General features: G+C 36.2%; 2 protein-coding genes across 2 annotated transcripts in view; both read right to left on the bottom strand.

Annotated features, from left to right (window-relative positions):
• Positions 1-4,066: 4,066 nt before the first annotated feature.
• LOC122350663 lies at positions 4,067-5,086 on the bottom strand. The gene has a single exon (XM_043247345.1). The coding sequence runs from the start codon at positions 5,060-5,062 to the stop codon at positions 4,067-4,069; it is 996 nt and encodes a 331-aa protein (XP_043103280.1). The 5' UTR covers positions 5,063-5,086.
• Positions 5,087-11,699: 6,613 nt separating this feature from the next.
• Positions 11,700-22,244, bottom strand: part of vsig8b (V-set and immunoglobulin domain containing 8b) — a 13,320-nt gene continuing 2,775 nt past the window's right edge. Inside the window, exons 3-8 of the mRNA XM_043247890.1 lie at positions 19,400-19,563; positions 17,829-18,030; positions 15,680-15,829; positions 15,316-15,438; positions 13,556-13,694; positions 11,700-12,802 (exon numbers count right to left, since the gene is read on the bottom strand). Coding sequence (XP_043103825.1) covers positions 12,556-12,802; positions 13,556-13,694; positions 15,316-15,438; positions 15,680-15,829; positions 17,829-18,030; positions 19,400-19,563 — 1,025 coding nt within the window. The 3' untranslated portion in view covers positions 11,700-12,555. The remainder of the gene's footprint in view (positions 12,803-13,555; positions 13,695-15,315; positions 15,439-15,679; positions 15,830-17,828; positions 18,031-19,399; positions 19,564-22,244) is intronic.

Below are 22,244 nucleotides of genomic sequence, written 5' to 3'. Positions count from 1 at the left end.
CGGCACGCAGAGTCAAGTATCCTCTAGCCTGGCGTTCGTTGCCGGGAAAAGGCTATGTTTTCTTTACATTGGAATTTTGGATGGCGGCGATATGATTTGCCGTTGTTGGTTTCGTTTGATACCGGACCTGAGCATTATGCAGCCTATATGCGCAGCCTCTTATTCTCCACAGATCTCCCGCTGGAAAGTGTTTTTTTTTTTTTACGTGGAGCTTGAACGTCACAGTCGCTGTAAATGCCTGTAAAATGATTGACTGCTAAATAGCCTTTAATCTTACATGCCACTGATGGATATCTCCATGGCAACACCGCTTTTAACTTACCTTTAGAACACTGAGATGCTCAGTTCTTCATTTGAGACTGAGAAAAAATAGATATTAACACACATATTGTACTTTTTTTAAATTATTAGCTTAATAAGTGCTGAGATTTAATCAAGGGGTTTTCTGTTAAAAAAATTAAATAAAAAAAATAAATATGTTGCATGCTTAGCAAGTGTTTAGCAAGTGTTTAGCGGGTGTTTAGAAAGCTCCAACCTCTGGTTTAATTTTTTTCTATCAAATTGCAGTCAGTAAAACAAAATGCACTTGAATTACTTGATTCTTATCATTTTTTTACACAAACTGCATTTTTTTAAAGCTTTATAAGCTCCGGAAACTGCAAAAAGGTATTAAAAAAAAGGTGCGGCATACATTCATAGCCGAGTCGTACCTGGCCTGATGTCAACAGTAGAGGCAGACGGTTACCTTCTGTCAAAGAGATATTTTATTGTTCGTATATGGTTTGATTTCCAGGCTGTCTTTTCTGATGTACTTGAATTTCTTTTGATCTTTCCTTTCATTTCTCTCTGCATCAGGAAGTGTTTTCTACGTCTGCTGGCTCCACATTGCTATTTTTATATTTTACCGTTCTAAAATTTGAAGTTACGTTTTTCTTATTAATTTTTTTTTTAATAAATAATAATAGAAATCAATACTATTATATTAGAATGATTTCAGAAGATGTGACACTGAAGACTGGAGTAATGATCACAGGAACAAATTACATTTTAAAACGCATTCAATTTGAAAATTGTTAAATTGTTAAACGGTTATATTAAATCATAATATATTATTGATTTTACTGCATTAATAAATATATAAATAAATTTATAAATATTATATATATATATGTGTGTGTGTGTGTATATATATATATATATATATATATATATATATATATATATATATATATATATATATATATATATATATATGTATATATATATGTGTGTGTGTGTGTGTGTGTGTGTGTGTATATATATATATATATATATATATATATATATATATATATATATATATATATATATATATATATATATATATATATATAATACACTAAAGCTTAAAGAAAGAATTTAAACACTCAAGCCACAATTAAAAAATCTGAATGCGGGTGCTTTACATGAAAACAAAAAAAACAGATAAATAAAAATGGCCTTCATTCTAAGGAACAATAACGCTTTTAAAGGAAAACATTTCACAGAAACGGTTGCTCCTTGCGCTGTTATTTAATGCAGTGACATTCAGGCGTTTAAATCGGTTTGCCTGCTTTATATAACCACTGAACATTTAAAACCACAAAAGACGTTTTTTGCATTCAGCACTCGTTAAAACACTTGCTTCACAAATTAGTGTAATAATCATGAACCCACTTGAAAAACAATTCCTTTATGAATGAGGATAGTGAAACTGACCTGAGCAGAAAACATTTAATACTCGGTGCAGATTTGTAACTCTCTTACGAGATCAATCTCCCTCGGAGTACTAGTCTGCAAAGAAACGCCGATGAAAAGTCTTTCATTAATGTTTCTATGCTTAATGAGCCTCGTGAATGAGTCTGTCAGACTCCTGTAAGAACCACTGCGGTGCTTTATGCAAACATTCGCTGAAAGGTTTTGTGTTACCATTTAATAAATAAAAAAAAAAGTCATGTTTGATGAACTACAGGCATACGCTCGCACAAAAGATGTTGCAGCATCTTTTTGCACACAAAAGAGTTTCTTTACACAAAAGGCAAGGAACGAATGTTTTTATACTTTATTCATGTCAACCATTGACAAGCTGCGTTAACATGAACCTTCAAGGACTAGCAGAGCAGAATGATTGTGCAAACTTTCATAACGCAATGTGCAATAACATCTAACGCTCAGACATGAAAGAACATGAGTTATAAAATCACACTATTATTTCAGATGAAACGAAAATGTAAAATTGCATTCTGTCTGGAAAAATAGCAAGAAGCTTCTACTTTATATCATTTATGTCAGAAATGAATGCGAATGTTTTTAATTACTTTTACCTTTGTGATCGATGAAATGTATAAAGTTTGGCTTCTCTTTGAAAATTTTTAAAACATTTTGCCGCACTAAAAAGGTCTGAAATTTAATATTAGATGAAGACTGACCTTTGAAATGGAAAAATGTGACACAAATGTTTCGATTTCGCTCGCTTTTGTTATATGATGCACTTTTTCTGCACATCGTTTTAACATGGTTCAAAATACATTTTTTTCAAGACCTTTCGAGAATCACTGGGTCACTATGAAAAAAGAAAACCATGTCATTTTTATTCAACTAAATGAAAAAAATAAAATATGAAATAAATATTTATAAATAGTTTATGATTTACATAAAGTGTAATGATTAGTATAACTTTTGTTTAAATGTGTTTAAAATAACTTAATTGTGTCTTTAAAGTCTTTATTTTCAAGGCCCAAAGTGATATTTTTTTTTTCTCTGGAAAAATAACAAAGGAGCTATACAACTATTATAACTAAATTATATCAAGCTGAACTCTTTATTGATGATGAAATAAATGCAACGCAGTGCAAAGCACTTAAAATATCTGAATGATATAAAAAGTGTATTATCTCAGAAATGTTTAGTTTCAATGACATTCAGAAATTTTCAATTGCGTCTTGCCTACTGTACATTTCAAAACTCCTTTTCTCCAGATCATTTGAAGATCAGAAGGTCCAAGGTTAAGTTTTTACATTATTATCAACTATGTTATTTCTATCAAACTTGCCATTAAACTTATTAAAGCGATTAAAAGATATTAGTATTTAAACACTTCTTCCACATCGAAATTGTCTGAATGTTAATGCATTAAAAATATTAATTAACGCGTTTTAAGATCAGTCGGTGCAAGTGTCTTTCATCTGAAACAGCTCAGATTTTAGATTTTAGTCCAGGACTAGGCTTAATCCTCGTCTGTGCAACTGGTTGTTAAAGTTTAACTTCTAAGAAATGTGTAGTTGCCGCTTGCTTTGGTATTTTAGTCAATAAAATGACAAGTGTTTTCAATTGTGTCGTTTCAATATCTCTTACTGCAGATCATTTTAAAATTCAAAGTTACGTTTTTATAGTGTTATAAGCTATAATATTTCTATCAATCTAAACTCTTTGTTTTTGCATTTTGTAAATGCATGCAAATATTCATAAATACTTTGTTTATGGTTGATTAAATGATATTTTTTAAGGTATGTAAACACTCGTGCTGCATTTAAATTGTCTGAATGTTAATGCGTTAGATAAAGATATATCGAAGCAACTGGACCTGTGTTAAAGAAAACTAGGGTTACGCTTATTTTGGTAGTCCACTTTAGACGCATTCGACTAACTAGAAGTAACTTCATGTCAACTGCATGTCTACTAACTCTCAGTGTAGACCGTTAGGGTTGGTTTAGGGTTAGTAGAATAAGTTGATGTATACTTGCAAAGGTTCTGATAGCCAGAACCTCTGATAGGTTCATAGGAGCCATCAAAAGTCTTAGAAGATATTAAACAGACAGTCTACTAATACTCTAATAGTTGTCATGTAGTTGAAAAGTAACTTACTGTCAGTAGAACGTCTAAAGTGCACTATCAAAATAAAGTGTTACCAAAGATAGTTGCCACTTGCTTTAAAATGAGCTGTTGGCCTCTCTACTGTACATTTTCAGACCAGTGTCTAAGATCCGAATGTCTGAAGTGCAGAATTTGAAGACAGATAAACTCCACAACTGTATCATTTCCAGGAAGCTCAGTGCCCGTGGCTGTGCCCGTGGCTGTGATCGTGCGGTTCTGTTTTGACCTCTTCCACCTTTAAGCTGCTCAAACAAGGGTACTCGTCTAAAAACAGGTTATAGGATGCGATCAGCTCCTTCCAGTAGCTTTTCTTCCCGTAGACCAGCACGAAGGAGCTGACCACGGTGTAGATGCTGGCGAAGAGGATGGTCAGGGCCAGCGTGTTGTTCCTCATCAGCACCACAGTCATCTGCGTGTAGATGTCCACGATCAGGAAGATTGCGTACACCACCACCAGGCTGAGCGTCATCTTGATGACCCGCATCTGCGTGCCGAGCTTGGGCCCGTGGGCTCCGTTGCTGCTGGCCTTCATGTCCAGCAGGTGCTTGGCCAGGTGGTACGAGATGGAGATGCTGCATTTGACCATCACGATTCCCGGAACGATGTCGGAGACGATCACGTAGTAGAAGACGTAGGCGAGCCCGGTGGTGTCGGTGGGCATGATTGAGCCGCAGTCGCTCAGCCCGCTGCTGGTGCCGTTGTAGTAGGTCAGCACGCTCAGCAGCGGGACGCAGTTGGCGAAGCCGCTCACCGCGATCACCGCCAGGGCCGTGTGGACGTGCTTGACAATGGCCTCCTGGATGCGCGTGTAGCAGTGCACGGGCTCCACCACCAGTTTAGTGCCGTAGTAGAAGGTCAGGAACGCCGTGCTCCAGAAGATGATGAACTTGACGCTGAAGATGAGCACCAGCAGGATGGCCGCCGCCAGGCTGATGCGGCACACCGTGTCGATCACATCCAGCGTCTGCCATAGGTACGTCAGAACCTGCAGGGAGATGCTGGCAATGGAGATGGCCGTGATGATGAAGTCGGCCGGGTTCAGGCGGTGCTTGGCGCTCTTCCGGTAGTTCCTCTGGTTGATCAGAAGCAGGTACATGTTGAAGAAGATGGTGAGGATCGCCAAGAAGCCGGTCAGCACCCAGGCCACCAGTTTGTCCAAGGACGACAACATGATCGATCGCGGTCCAGACGAGAGCAGCCGGTGGTCTCAACGTTACACATAGGAAAGAAACAGAAATCTCTATAGTACAGTACTGTATCTGCAGAGACATTGCATTTAGATCCTTAGATGTTTCTCCTGAAAACGCCCCCACAGTGGTCGGTGTAGTTATTGTTTATTTGAAAAAAAAACAACTTTGTAAAAATATGTATACTATGTTTTCAGTAATTAAAATGAAGTCAAATGTAGATATTAGATGAAAACTAGAAACTTTCCCATGAAAATTGTGCAACTTAAAAAACGTTGAACTGAAATAAAAAATAAACGAAAGCTATATCAATTATACTTTATAAAGAGAATAAAAACTAGAATGATGAATAGAAAAAATATGATTAAATAAATTAACACGAACACGTTATCTGTACACCTGTGTTATTGTTAACGGATGCTATTAAAATAAAGCAATAATAATACATTTATTATTATTCAGACAGGCTGAAATGTAATTGAAAATAAAGTTATAATAAAGTAACAGTAACAGTACTAAAACTAATTAAAGCTTTTATGAATATATATATACACATACAAACACATACATATTATATATAAGATTAAAGCTTAAAAATAAATATTAACATCTTAACATTTTGAAACAATAATACTATATAAAAAATACCTAAATAAAACTAGTCTGCACTCAAAGGTCAGAGAACTCGTTAAAAAATATCAAATGTTCTTACCTGCTAGACATTTAATTTCTTTTCTAGCTATGACTAAAATTTTAGAAGAAACACGACACGTTAATATGAGCGCATACATTTCCCTGTAAAAATGCACATGCTAAGAATTCCTTCAGAAATACTGTTTAAGTACCTTGTTTTGGAGGACTTAAATATTTTCTCTCATCTTCACTGTGCTCAAGCTCCTTGTGCATTTAGGAGATAAAAATACCAAAAAATGATGTTCTGTCATCATGGTGAAATGCATTTTTTTTTTAAAAGAAATAGTAAATGATAGGGAGAAAATTGAAGCTGAATTGCTATGGTTGGTGCTGAAAGCTCTTGAAAATAGCCTCCTGACTTTTATATGGCAGCTATGAAGCCGTTGTTGAAGGATGATTTCATACACTGACCGTAACCATATTTAAAGCAGCGTGTTTTGTGGCACAGAAGCATGACTAGTAATTTTAACCACCGTCCCTTCATTGTGGTTCAACTCAGATGGCAAGCGGGGGTCGTTAGGTATGTCTTTTTGCTTATTACACTGAGATGCAGGTGCACGAAACAAAATCGCTTTGTTACAAAAGCGTCTGCTAAATGACTAAATGTATTGTTAGTCTTAATGTAATGCCTTCTTTCATCATATTTTACAAGGGTGCCAATATTTTTGCCCATGTCTGTCTGTCTGTCTGTCTGTCTGTCTATCTATCTATCTATCTATCTATCTATCTATGTGTTTATTTTCATGTATATGTAGGTATTTGCAGGCTTCGTATTACAGGACATAGTTTAGTATGGCTAAATTAAGAGGGAAATATAGCCTTTTTCACATCAAAGATAAATGAATGTGTTAAATATTTCAGACTTATAGACGAACATTTATTAGAGGCTGGCCTTTTAAACATATTAACAGGACTGTAAGCACATATTCAGTAGATTTCGGTATGTATTAATCTGTGTTTCTATGCCATATGCTGAACGGCATCTGCTTAAACCTGCTGTTCTCAATTATACTGTATAATTATTCAGACGTGCCCGACGTAAATCGAAGCCAAATTTTGTGGCTGTCAGACTGCTTTGCCTGCACCCGTCCTTCCTGTGCTAATGCACCCTGGATGTCCAGAGGTTTTATTTGACTAGCACACATACCACCGAAAGCCCGAGAAAGACTCTCACCTCATTCACGAGACAAATATAGCTCGCCTGACATTCACATGCACCGTGCGCCTTAATTGGAATAAGGCTGTTTAACATGCAGCAGATAACGTGGCCAAAGCAAGCGTGTTGCTCTTGATGAACCTCGGTGCTCTCTGTTAATTTTGTTGAAAATATTCGCACACCTCCAGCCCAGCGGTCCTTGCCTTGAGCCAAACATCTCCTTGTTTCCTTAGTAACACAGTAGTCGGTTTCCTCTGATAGTGAGAATACTCGCATGACCCTGACATTTTACCCACAGATCCGACGAATTAAAGCCTTGGATAATCAGGAGACCCTACAGTATTCTGTTTGTGAATCCAAACATCTCATAAAATGGGTATTAAATAATAAATCACAATGAATTCATATAGACCGATACAAAAGCGGTTTAATTGGACAAAAACACAACTGTAGCTGCTTTTGAAGAAGATTAATGGTACGTATGTGTCCTCATCCTAATATACTGGAGAAAAAATTCATTTCTTCAAAATTTCCCTTTAAACTAAGAATTGGGTGGGCTTTAAGTGATGGATGTTAATTTCCAACATTAAAAACGGGGTATTTGTAGGACATCCGCTTTCATTTTTTGCCCTTATAATCCCTTTAAGGCAGGAAGTGACATCATTTGAGCGAGACGAATTGCAATAACGCCAACTTAAAAAAAAAATCACTGGATTCTATGAATTATGTAGAATTTTTAAAACACTCACTTTAAAAACACTCTTTAAAACAGATATAATTATAGAAAACATTTTATTTTTCAGCCATGTCTCATGAAAATGGATAGAAATAATAATAATAATAATAAAAGCTAAAACTCGCGGTATTTATATGAACTGACTTTGGCGTATATATGACACGCACGTGTTCGGCGTGCATATGATACGCTTTTTTCGCGGGCATACGATACGCATCTACTCCACAGCCATCGAGCAGCTCGTGTTTGCGTATCTACGACACGATATTCCGTTTTTTACGTGGCGTGCTATTTATACGTACACCCGTGAGACCGGCTAGCAATATTCCCGCTAATAATCAACTCGTAATATTTCTTTAAAAACAAACACAAGCGTATTCGTTTCTTCCGTTATCGAGTTCAAACGCTACAAGAGCAAGAACGAGCCATAAAACAATAAATGAACAGATAAAACCCGATCTACCAAAGCGGAAATGATCTCAAAGTGTATAATAACAATATATTTTCTGTCAGGAAGCCATTAACTTTGGGCTTTTTGCTCTTATTGGATACGGCCACGCTTTACTGAATGCGCTTAAGCGATTCTACTGGATTGAAATCAGACACAAAGAATGGAAATCGCCTCAGTGAATCGCTGCACACCCCAAAACAAAGTTTAGTAACTCATTTCGCGCCATTTGTGAACAACGACACATATCGCGCGCTGTTGTTTTTCAAGCAACAGTGGCCTTTCGTTAACAGCGTGTAAAAAAGCAGACAAAAATCCATTAAAGAGGCCCGAATACTAGTCTCGAAGGCGGACTGCTTAAAACAGCTTCCTAGCAACCACTTAGCAATGCGTTGTTACGCTCAACACCTCTTAGCAACTGCAAAACCGTCTTGACAACCACCCGTGATTTCCCTCTCGCGTTTATTTCAGAAAATCAAGCTCGTGTAAAAGAAAGTCGTGGTGGCGTTTCTTTCAAAACGCTGCTTTTCTCTGCATGCAAAATATTGATTTTTTCGCGTCTAAGCTAACGAACCTTGGCGAGCAAAATCGTGTTGGCTTTGTGCAATTAAACGCGTTCAGTCAGTCACAACAACAACAGCGCCGTGCACGCGCCGTGGAAATGCGCTTAATTTCATTTCAAACATCTTTTCATGTCATTCTCCCGCACGCTTCTGATTTTCCAGACCCGTTTTTTCCATAATCGGAGGTTATTAGTCAAACAACCCCGCGAGAAAGCGGAAAAGAAAGGAACTGATTGGAGCTGAAGAGCGTTAGGCGGGCCGGTGGCGCTGCAGCCAGGGGGCGCTCTTGCACAACACTACTGGAGCGTTGCATTGATTGACCTGCCCATTAGAGACAGATGCAAATCAAACAGAGCAAACAATTTCCTTCCCATCATCTCCAAATCACACGGCTGATTTGAACCGAACGCTTGTCAATGCAGGTGCATCACAAAGGAAAAACGGTTAGCCAGAAAGCAAAAAAAAAAAAAAAAAAAAAAAAAAAAAAAATATTAGAAACAGAGGCCCTTCACCAGAGTGCAATCACCACCATGCAACGCTAAAACCAGTTATTTTGGTTACTTCAATCAAAATAGGAAACTACGAAAACAACTTTTTATTATTGTTATTATTTAATCTGGTTGTCAAGGCAACATATCTTAAATGAGTACTAAAACCAAATAAGAAGAGTTCGTTTGTAGACATTATATTTTTTAGAAAAGAAAATGAAACTAAAATACAATGACAACAGAAAATCTAAAAATAAAGCGGAACCAAAACAGTGCTGCGCCAATTAAATAAAAACAGAAGGGCTGTCGTTGTTGTTGTATATTAAAAAAAAATAAATAATAATAATTTAAATCAATTCCACATAAATATTAAAAAATACTGGAGCAGATTAAAGCATTACAAATGGCTTTAGAAAACATATTTTATATCATTAAGCTGGGAATTCATTGATTTGTAAACTTTAGACTGGAAAACACAATGCGACTTTAGGACAGATTTGCAGTCTGGATGAGTTGACACTAGTTGGTGAAAGTCAGAGCCTGTTGCTGGGTCCGGGCTTGACAGATTTCACAGAAAATAACTGTGTATGGTGGGCACAGGCTCCATACACACAACTGTTGCTTCAGACTCTGATTTCATCCGGTCTGAGGACGCGAACCGTCTTTAATATTTGGAGCTGATTTTAGAATGCGTGTTGTTTTGATTCGTCGCGCGTATCCTAGCAACACGCGTTCGGTCGGAACTTGAAAGTCTGGTAATGTGTGTCTCTCGGAGGTGTTTTCGACTCGAAACTGTTTTGCTCTTTCATTTGCACAACGGTGTCCAGAAATCAGAAACTTGTGCAAGTTTTCTAATCCCGTTGTCGTTGTCGTGTCTGTGTAAACGACGAAAACGCAAATCTGTGGTAACGCCGAGGTTGTGCGCGTGCCTGTGTGTTGAATCTCGCGAGGAAGTATGTTCTTATGTGTGCGCGCAGTGTTTCTTTTGAAAAGGTGGCATCGCCAATGAATAACCAGTGGATGTCGTTTTGATTTTCATCTGTATGTGAAACGTTTCAAAAATGCAAAAGGAAAAAAAACTATGTGGCGTAAGCATACCCACAGTTCTAGTTTATCTCTGCGAGTTGGCAAATGTGTGAAAATCTGTTTCAAAAAGTTGTATTTCAGCCTTTATTTTCTTTTTAAATAGCTTAAACATAAACTGAATAAACAGTGATTGGGACATAAGGTAAAATGTTTTTCTACATAATCAAATTTGCATGTTCTCATTGGTGTGACATCATGTAAGTGGGCGGGGCAAAAATAATCCAATATGATTTTGGGTGATTGGGACAACGGTTAAAGGCAAATAAATGAATAGTTTTTAATAAAATTTGGACCTGATTTTTTTGAATTGTTAATTTTGCAATGGCTGTTAGAAGTCAAGTCTTCAAGGGGGACAAAAAGGGCCTTTGGGGTTGAGAATGAAATGTTCAATAAAAGTTAATGGAGAAAAATAAATGTGTTAATTGAAATCTGAGAGTGAGCATTAAATGTTCAATGAAATTTGGGGGAGAAAATAAAATGCTTTTAATTAAAATTGAGGGTGAGATTTAAATGTTCAATGAAATTTGAAAGACAATTAAATGTTTAGTAAAATTTGATGGAGAGAATAAAATGTGTTTAATGAAATTTGTTTTATAAAAGTTAGTTATAATGAACAGAAATAAACAAGTAGCCTTAATTATGAAAAAATATTATAACACCCCAATAACAATGTCCCAGTAATATCTGCATAAAATATTAAATATTAAATTATGAACTTTTGCAATAAATATTAACTAACCTAAATCAACAATATTTGCTGTCCCAATCACCCAAATGTTACAAAAAATTCTTTTTTTGTCACAGTTTAGTAAAAAAAGTGTACTTTTCATTATAATATAAAATCGTTTCCTTCTCAAATGGATAATTAACCTCTTTAGTATTACAGAAATATATAAGTGTGTTGGGCTGATAGTTTCAGTTTATGGAAAGAAGCCTTGCGCACGGTGGAATTTCAAAAACTGTCCCAATCGCCCATAATTAACAAACCTTGGCCTCTTATTGCTTTTCAGTGTCTAATTTTTAAAAGATGTTTTTAAGGAAGTTTTAGAATGGTGGAAAACTGACATTAAAGTTGAGTCTTCTCCCAAGGCTTTTACTATTTCTCCACTCTTGACACCTTGTGAAGTTTTTCGTTCCTTGCCTTCGGCTTACTCGCTGGGGTTTACAGAAAAACATAGCAACACATCAGTTTCTTTTAATTTCTTTTAACTTCCAAATGAGGACCTTACGGAATTCGAGGCATCATTATTACAATATTTTTAAGCAAAGATGCTTTGCAACGTTATGCATTGTGAAGAGCGCTGTATAAATAAATTTGATCGAGTGGGGGAACGACCCCGGGACATGTCATATTGATTGAAAATGTCAAGCTCAGACCGATCAAAAAAAAAAACATGTCCTTGAAAAACTGCTCCGATGATAAGAACAACTCTTATTACAAAATGAGCATTTGACTCAGGGGGCATTAATCTAGAGTAAATGTGAACATTCGTAAAACATGTTATTATTATAATTCATATCACAGTTGTAAACATTCATACAGATGACACTTTAAAGTGCCGCTATTATTATGAACGATTCATATTTCGTTTTTTAGTAGTCCCAAACAACAGGTTGACATACATGCAAGGTCGCTTTCGTTTTCTTATAATATACATTGATTCTGACCTTATTTGTTCAGTGACTCCCAAACGATTCGTTCAACGATTGATTTGTACCAAACCTCTCCGGTGATTTAAAGCAGTGTTCGTGAGCTTGCGCCACCTAGTGCTTGAGAACGAATTTACATTTTCATTCATACGAACCTGAAAAAAAACAAGTGAGCGGGAATACGCTGAGGTTTGATTCGAACGAGCTTGGGACTCGTTTTAAAAATGACTCATTTCAATGCTTCAGAGTCAACTCTGTCTATACTCTTTCAATAACGTTACACTTTCAGATTTAATACTCTGTACAATGTTTTCTGCATTGATGAGCTGCACGAAAGCTCGTTTTTAAAAAATCCTCTTTTATCACTATTCTTAAAAAGATTGAATTTATGGTCATAAAGAAGGTTTGTTAGCTTAATATATTCAAATGATTACCACGACCACATTTTACCTAAACGCTTATAAAACAATCATACAAAAATACATAAACAACTATACACACACATTAGCAGATCCCTATCTCTATCGTTCACTTGTGTGAATGTACTTCTGTGCAGTTTTAATGTCATCCAGTCTTGCCGCGGTCTTGCACACTATTGCATCTTTTGAGCGGGTTTAATCTTTCCAGTGCTGTGTCTCCTGGCAGGACGTTCGGTGGTTATACGGGGTATCCGTATCTGCTGTCGTATCTGAGCGGGGGCCTGTGATCAGACGCAAGCATGCTGGCTTCTCTTTGGACTCTGCTTCGTTCGGTGTGGGTACTGCTGCGGCCGGATCCGACCCGTGCGACATCGGCTTTGCTCACAGAGCTGTAACGGATCCCAGGATGGACGCGGTAATTCAGTACAGAACGGAAGCTGGAGTTACGGCTTCCCGGGCGACTCTCCGGAGCTGCAGCGTCCTCCCTAGAATACGGTAGAGGAAAGGAACGTTAGCCAGATTTACATCAACGGTGTAGGCGAAGCAGAAAGAGGTCGCGTGCGTATATCTGGAGCTAATCCAGTGGAGATAACCATTGCTGGGTGTGGTTGAGGTGGATGAATGATTAGTCAGAAGGGTATTTACCCGTGATTGGCTGTGAGACATTGTTCAACTATGATCTACTTCCTCCGCCGAAGGGAAAATTCTGAATGCCAGTGTTGAGCCCAATTCAAATCAATGAATGGAATTTTTAAATCTAGCTTTAATATTCTGCACTAGAGACAGCAAAGCATTAAAGTTAAAGTAATGCATATTACAAATCAAAAATTACGTTTTTATTTACCGTAATTTTACCGTACCGTAAATGTATAAAATATCTTTGCAAAACATGATGTTTATGTAACGTCCTATTGATTCTTGGCTTAAAAAGAAAAAAATCAATCATTTTGACCCATACAATGTATTGTTGGCTATTGTTACAAATATGTCCTTGCTACTTATGTTTTTTCGCTCCAGGGGTACATATGGGCGCACATCATTTCAACATTCAATCAACCAATGCACGCAGACAGAAAATATATTCATTCGTGACTTTACCAAAAATTAAGAATTATTTTCATCATTTTTTCCCTTGTTTTAGTTAAGTTCATAAGTTGTAGCCGTTGGAAGTGATTCTTAATTTGGGACCGTTACTTGGGTTTCACTGCAACTTATAACGAACCGGCAAAATATCTCACCTGATCTCATTGGCAACCTCTTTTTCATAGCGTCGCTTGTTGCAACAGCAAATCAGGAGCCAGATTAGAAACAGGAGGAGGAGCAGCAGCAGCAGTGCACCAATCACAGCTCCAGCAATCACTCCCGCTTTATTGGTCGCTAGAGATAAAAGATTTCGATGAAAGACAGATTATGCAGTTAATCGCGCTTAACCTGAGACGCAATTCATCTGAAAGTGCGGCTGAAGTTTCTTACAAAATCGTCAGCAGAATAAATAGGTTTATTAAAATAACATGTTGGCACAAAATCCACTATTGAGCAAGTCTGCATATTTCATTCAAGGACACATGCATAATGGCCTTTATAAACATATCCTACTGCGGTTGCCCTGAATATGAGGCATGAACACTGAACAGAAATGTGCCAAATACACAAGAGAATGACTGGATTACTAGATTTAATATAAATGGCATCAGCTTTCTCCATCACAAAGAGACTTTTACTTACAGATGACTCATGTTTAAGTATTAAGACCATTAAAACATTTATATAATACTTAAAATAATAGATGACATGTCAAATACCTGGCACTTTACCATACTGGTCCAAAAAATACCTAATTTAATATTACATCTGTTATGAATAAAGTGAAAATTACTTAAAGTGCCGACTGTAAGAAATGAGTTTTTGACTGTAGACCGCTTCATTGATTATAATGGGAGTGATTGATAATGTAAATATTCTTCGCTTGCTTTTTGTAGAATTCACGCGCTGTTTGAATAACCACGGAAACGAAAGCGTCATATTTATTAACTTACAGTGCTTTGCATTAAATTGTAATCATGTTAAAAACTAATTCAGTGACATGACACCGATATTTGGTGCTTAAAGGCTAAAAAGATGATGGGCTTACGGCGTGACTAACGTTATGCTATATTAACCTACCTGGTCTCGTGACATAAACGTATCGTTGGGCGAGACGCGAAATTACAATTACACGAAATACATATCACTGCAGTTTCCAAAAAACGCAATGAACACTAAAGGCAGTAAAACTCTGACACCTTTTATTCCTTTTCACACAAATCTGCAGAGATTTAAATAATAAAGCACAATGTTCGCACAATTACTTGTCACGACTTAACATTAATATGTTTGGTTATTTGAAAACTGACACCATTGGACGTTGGCGTCACGCATATCCAGCTTGATATCTAAGGGATTTCATAGACTGTAGGTTTGTTCGGAAGTACAGAGATGCACCGGAGAAGCGAGGAACATCCTGTTTTTAACAAAAGGCATGGTTTAAAGGTTCAAATGGCACGGTTGCATCAACAAATGCGATTCTCTATCAATTTTGCATCGGTTAATGAGGTGGGTTTAGGGTTGGATTCGGTGCAGGGCATGTTTCCAACAAGATACAGGATACAGTCAGCGGATATTTTAATTCTGAACCGCTGAAATACGTACCGATATAAAAACGTGCCAGGCTTCACGTATTGCACTTGCGTTTTAGCGCCGCTCGTTTCTCTTTGAAACTGTGGAAAAAGACGTGAAGCAAGGCACGTAAAAGCTATGTACCGAGGCACATATTTTTAAGAGACCAGGATCGATATTACCCCTACCCTGGAAGTGGTTCGCAGCTTTAATTCTGTTAGTTTCCCTCTTTTAGTGTTTCCGTCTTTGCTACGCGCCGCTCGTTTTTGACATGTCAGCTGTTGTCTGATGCGTTAAGTGAAGCTTAGGTGTGCAAATACATTCCGGACCCACCCATACTTACGGTTATATGCTTGAAGGGCGTATGTGCATCGCTCAGAGCCTACTTCATTGCTGACCTCACAGAGGTACCTCCCTGTGTAGCTGTCGCTGTGGTTTCTGATTAGCAGCTCTCCGGTCTGGGGATCTTCAAACAAAAGAGGCATTCAGAAAGTGCAGCCATTGCGAAAGGCCCCGCAGCGTGGTTTACAGCAGATTGCACACAGAAAAACTTGTTTGGTAGCTACGAGGTTCAAAAAATGCTTTTGTTGTCGTCTCCGGCAGCTGTGTTTGGCCTGACTACGCACAGGCCTAAAGCTACAGGTTATTCAGGCGGCACCAAATATTAAACTTTCGCTTGAAGTGTTTGCCGAGCGGTGGGAACTCACTCTGCGTCGCGGTCGGTGGCAGGTTTCCGCTTTCTTTCGTCCATGCATATTTTAGAGGAGACGAACCCTGGGAAGATTCGCAGCAGAGCGAAACCGTTCCGCCCTTCTCCTCGCTACCTTTCACCCAGCATTTCGGGGGCGAAGGTCGCACTGAAAGAAACCAAAACAAAAAGAATCAGACACGTCGGGGACAGACGGACGCACGGAGCGAACTGATTTGTTTTGAAACCGAAACCCGTGCATAGGGCTGGAAAATATCGAGCGTAAAAATGTTCGATATCTCAGCGTTTGAGTTTCATTATTGATTTATTTTTTAAAACAGGATCTTTGAAATGCATGCGGTCTGGTCTGACTGCATTCCGGTGCGCAGCATCAGTTTTTAACGATCTAAATTATTGCTCATAGTTAAAATCAGGCCATACTCATTTGTCCCTCTTATCCAGTTTCTTGTAGACATGCTTCACGTATAAGGAAGTGAGGCAGGTTGCGAATGAATGCACTTTCATGTTGATATTATCATATCTAAGTCGCAAGACAAAGAAAGATCATGACATTTTTGTCACGCTGTTTAAAAATATTGAACGGCCACTTGGAAGTTTGTTAAAAGCATTGTGCTGCTTAATTTTATGTTGCCAGCTTAATATGCTTTGAATTTTCAATACATAGTTCATGAATACTAAAACCATAAAAATAGTTTAGTTAAAATAAACTTTGCATCAAAATATATATATATATATATATATATATATATATATATATATATATATATATATATATATATATATATATATATATATATATATATATATATATATATATATATAAAATATAGTAAAGCTCATAAATAAAAACTAATATTTATTTCAGTTAACATTTTCATTTTCATGAAGTGTAACTTTGTTTTAAATAAACATTATGTTAAACATATGTAAAAATAATAATTAACTTTAAGTTTTAAATTTAAATGACTTGTTATCCCGCTGCCTAAAAAATCTTAGTTGAGTCAGCTTCAAATTTTTAGTTCATTTAAGTGGCAAAGAAAATATTTTAGTTGACTAAATAAAAATAATTTTAGGCAATGGGGTAACAAGCTATTTCAAGTTGAAACTTTTTTTTTTTTTTTTGTATATTGTCTAAAAAAAAAAAAATGTAAAAATAAAAATATATTTGTAAGTAAAAGTATTTTAAAAGTACACTTTAAAAGTCTCATTATTTTGTTGTTTATTATTATAAATATTTTTGCTGACTAGGAATAAAAACTTTAACTTCAATTTCTTTTAAATGGCTGTAAAACTATTCATTAAAAATGATTGTGCATTACTTTTGAGTTCTAAACATAAATAAACATAAAAATTCAAAAATGGTACAAGAACAAATTAAAAAAACCAAACAAAGGCCTAAAATTGTTTATATTAGTGCTGGGCAATAATTAATCAGGATTAAATCACATCCAAAAAAGTTTTTGTATACTTGTGTGTGTGTATGGGGCATTTATTTGTGTGTGTGTATATATATAATATATATATATATATATATATATATATATATATATATATATATATATATATATATATATATATATATATATATAAACATACATGCATGTATATATATGTTTACAAAAAATATGTTATGTTTATATATTAAATATATTTAGTTAAATAATATGAATCTAAATATATACATGTAAATATTTTTGAAATATATATATATATATATATATATATATATATATATATAATATAATTATAATAATAATAATAATAATAATAATAATATATATATATATATATATATATATATATATATATATATATATATATATATATATATATATATATATATTTTTTTTTTTTTTTAGATGGAAACAAGCTAGTCTAAAAATGTAATTATAATCAGTAGACTCTTAGAATACTCCCAGCACTGAGGCAGAGGTTTACAGGAGTCTCTAGACAGAAGAGGTTGGGCCAAGGTTAGCAGAAGAAAACAGGAGGCAGACTTGAACAAAGAGCGTCCACCCCACCTTACCATTCCAGTTATTTCATCATGAGCGTCTGGATGAAAGGGGCAGGCTGGGGTGGAGAGAACCGGTAAAACAGAAACCCGGCGGCTTGATAAGAGTATCAGAACCAGTCAGCAGAGTCCTCACCCAGCACTACTAAAGTCACTTTCCGGGAATCGATGCCGGGCGTCTTCTTCACTTTGCACTGGTACGTGGCCGTGTCCAAGACCTTGAGGCTGGAAAAGTTGACCGTGGCGTCTCCGCCGCTCGGGTCTCCAGCAAACTTAAAACGACTCATCAGGTCTGGGCTTCCTAGCTGGTACTGTTTCCCTCCAGTGTAGGATAAGATCTGTCAGACAGAGAAACCCAGCTCAGTGAGTCTTATCTAATATAACAGGTCTAACCACCCGCCGTCGTTAAGACGGAGCCTCGCGCACGGATTTCTCCGAAATCGCCGCACGCATCCCAGGAAAGCCTGAGGTTAAGCGGTTCGAACAAGGAAGAAATGGGAGGAAATTACAAAATCCATCAAGATGAAACGATTGATGAGGTGGAGACTGTGATCTCCATGGAGCTGAGAAAACATTCCTGCATTCACGTCTTATCAAAAACAACAGATGTTACGTGAAGAAAAGCAGCACAGCATGCTTTCTTTGCACCTTTCTTCTTTTATAGTTCATTTGAAGCATTCATGCAGTGTGACATATTCCCGTCTTTCAATTAATAGTATGTTGTTTTACTGTCATTACCGTTTAGTACTCAGTATTTTAATATGATTAATATTATATTACATTTTTTAAAAATGACTTAAAATGTCATTTTTACTTTGAAGCCAACATGAAAAGGCAATTCAACCTGTTTTCTAAAATAAATGTCAAAATTGTCATTTAAAATGTTTTTTAATTCCATTAAAATTTCGAATAATTTAGCTGTTTTTGTCATTTTATTTATTTATTAAACATCTATTTAATTTTAGGATTTGTTTGTTTCAGTTTTAGTTATTTTTTAGTTTAAATTTGACCGTATTTTACTTTAATTCTGTTTATTTCAAGTATCGTTCTAGTTTTAGTTAACTGTAATTTACTATGTTTATATTAATATTAGTTTTTTATTTTTATTTTGTGCTTCGCACGTTTGTCATTTTTTCCAATGTCACAATTACATTTCAATGTTTTTATTGTAATTCGGTTAACATTTAGTTTATATCAAGTACAGCTCTCATTTTTACTGTAATACCAATATTATCGCTGATGCACTGCTTATATGAAAATATCAAATTATTTTTGCAGTAGTCTTGGATTTTTAAAATTTATTTTAAATAAAACTATATTTTTTATTAATTGTATAATATACCAAAAATTAAGACATTCGTTATTTTAGTTTAGCTATTAATTTATTTTTTTTATTGAAACCTAGTTTTAGTTAATTATGGTTTTAATCGCAAGTTATGAAATAAAATAACCCTTATATGACCATATAAAAGCCGTCTAAAAATGATATTTAAATACATGTTGCTTCACATTATTACCCTTATGTCTTTTGAGAAACATCTTAAGTGTATTTTAAGCATATTCCGATGCTTTCGAAATGACGTGGATCTATTTTTATATCTGCTATTTCTTAAAGCTAGTAACAAGCCTGAGTTTCAATGCAAGATTGCTTGTATTAATGCTTGAAAGTGCATTAATCTCTATTCTGTATTCTCAGCACTCTCTCACCAGCTCGTCTTTCTGGGTCATGTCTTGACTGACGCGTGTCCACTCAATGTCCAGGTCTCCGACATCTGCAACATCCAAGGTGTATGTGCATCCCAGAGTAATACTCTCCCCCTGGGCTTTCTTCACCGTCTGTGGTCCGCTGGATGTCACCTGTATGGCCGAAGCTAGAGACAGACAGAGAGAGAGAGAGAGAGAGAGAGAGAGAGAGAGAGAGAGAGAGAGAGAGAGAGAGAGAGAGAGAGAGAGAGAGAGAGAGAGAGAGAGAGAGAGAGAGAGAGAGAGAGAGAGAAAGATTAATGATCATTCAAGCACCTGTCTTGTTCAGCTCAAGAAAAAAAGTTTACCATTGAATTTTTTTTTCTCTCTATGCATTAATACAAGCCATTGGTTCTCAACAAATAGCCAGTAAACATTTTTATCGTTCCGTCTTTACAAGCTCATGGCTATGTGGCCCGTTGCGTTTGATAATGTCCATTCAAAAACATTTTTCCTATCAGAACCGATCGGTTGTCACTCACCAGCATTTTCTACGCTTTGGTTGAAAGTCAAAGCGTCTTGCAGCAAAAACGGATGCAATTTGTTTTTAATGCTATATTACCATCTTTTTGATGCATGAACATGTGCTCATAGTTGTAATACTGTTTTTTTCGTCCCCCCCAGCTTAATTTCAATAATTGGTCTGAGGAAGGAGTTGCACGACACCATTTATTTCAAAATAGTCCTGTTTTCCATGATACGCACTTTCAAAAACGCATCAATAGGGGAATTCGCTGTAATGAATCACGGCTGCTAATAGTGCCGTTTATTTGCACATTCTGTTCTGTTTGTGACAGAAAATCTGCTAAGTGCAATTTCCAATCTTGCAGGTTGGTTCTGAGCGCTAGATTGTGGAAGATGATGCTGTAAAGTGCAAATTGCCACAGTCTACATGCATCACTCTCCAGACACCATTCATCGGCTCTTTAAATGCTGAAAGTGCACTTGACGACATGCTGAATCTAGATATATGGCTGGTTGTATCTCTGTTCTCCATTATTTGATGAATTACCTGAGCCACGAACGCTAGATAATTTTTCACGGACTTAATAGCATAGCATTAACCACTCAGCGGAATACTCTAGTAAATACAAAACATTTTATATTAATGTCTAAAGTTGCACAGAAAAAAGGCATGTTATGTAAAAAAAACATATTACTCATGGTGTAACACTAGTTTTAGAGCATTACTGCTACGTTTCACACAAAAATTTGTGCTAAGAAACATTTCTATTTATGTTTCCATGAGATTATAAAAACATCATGCTAAACATTTCATTTAATTATTTTGCAAACATTATGGGAATGTTGCATTTGAAAATAATTCTGAAATAAGCTAAATTAATTACAATAAAAATATAAATAAATATATAAATAAAAAATACGCTGTATAATTTTTTTATGTTCTCTGTACAATATTTAAAAAAAAAATTTATTTACATTTTTTCGTCTTGGTCGTATCAACCAAAGGAACTTTTACTTTGATCGCAAACATGAGAATGTTCCTTTAGTAGAAACATTAAAAAAAAAAAGTTAGACATATGTCTAACTAACATTCCTGAAAACAAAACAAAAACAAACGGGAAAAACAAAACATTCCAGGAATGTTTTTGTGCCAGCATTTTGACAAAATATGTTCTAAGAACGTTTTGCTAACATTTCCATTAATATATGAAAATATTATTTAAAATTTTTCTTCACAATGTTCCAGATTTTCCAAAAATGTTTGTTTTTTTCAGGGATTATAAGGATAACGTTGTTGCGAACATGTCTCACAAGCCAGGTACTATTTTCCACAGGCTCTGCGTGATATCACTGCTCCTGCTCTTTTTTTTAATAAAAAAAAAAATATGGACACTTTTTGATCATTTTGAATGCGATGCTACTGGTCTAATTGGACTCAATGATCTATGCTAAGCTATGCTAAAAGTGCTATCGTCAGACACGGAAATCGGCTGAATGGATTCCAAACCGGTAAAACTCCACTCATTGACTCTCGGGGAATCGGAGAACGAGACTGAGAGCGTTCCTTTAAGTTCGAAACACTGGAAGAACTCGCATGATTTGGAGAGAACGTCGCTAGAACATTAGCCAAAGTTCTGAGAACGCTATGCGTTTAAAATCAGAGAAAAGGCCACAGCTGTCAAGGTTACACAAATGTTGCTAAACAGTAACTGTTTACTGTCATCAGAAACCGAAGGAAAGACGCTCGAAACTATTAGACGATCTGTGCAATGTGAACGGATGAGCTCCACTGGCCTCAGATACTCCTGTCGCCAGTTTTTGTTTCTCGAAATCTCAGACTGCCGCAGCACCAAAACAACAGAACATGTCAGACGACTGTGTCATTCCTGTTAGTACTGCACATTCACACAAAACGCAGGGAGTGTCTCTCTCAGCTGGAGTAAGGACGGTCCAAACATGAATGTGTTGAGCAACACGCTGAGTTAAAACCCAATTAATGGTTAAAAAAAAAAATCACATTTTCATGCTCTATCATTTCAGTGCATTTAATACGCCGCAAATCACGCTCGCAGATAACGAGCGACCTTATTGTTTTACGCACATTACTACATCTGCTTTTCACAAATTTGAAATGCATATGCAAGTGCATCGAGGCGAATCGCAGATCCAGTAATATTCAGCGCTAGCATTTGCATAAAGTAGAGTGGGAGGCCAGTGCAACTTCTTAATATGCAGGGTTAATTTATGCATAACATGGTCACACTTAGACTGCCGTAGAAACTCGATACAGCCCACACGATGTGAACAGAAAAGTGACCTTTAACACAGAAAGCCCTCAAAGAGA

This window comes from Puntigrus tetrazona, chromosome 8 (genome assembly GCF_018831695.1).
Source record: "Puntigrus tetrazona isolate hp1 chromosome 8, ASM1883169v1, whole genome shotgun sequence".
Classification (NCBI taxonomy): Eukaryota; Metazoa; Chordata; class Actinopteri; order Cypriniformes; family Cyprinidae; genus Puntigrus; species Puntigrus tetrazona.
This window is presented reverse-complemented; position numbering and strand designations above follow the sequence as displayed.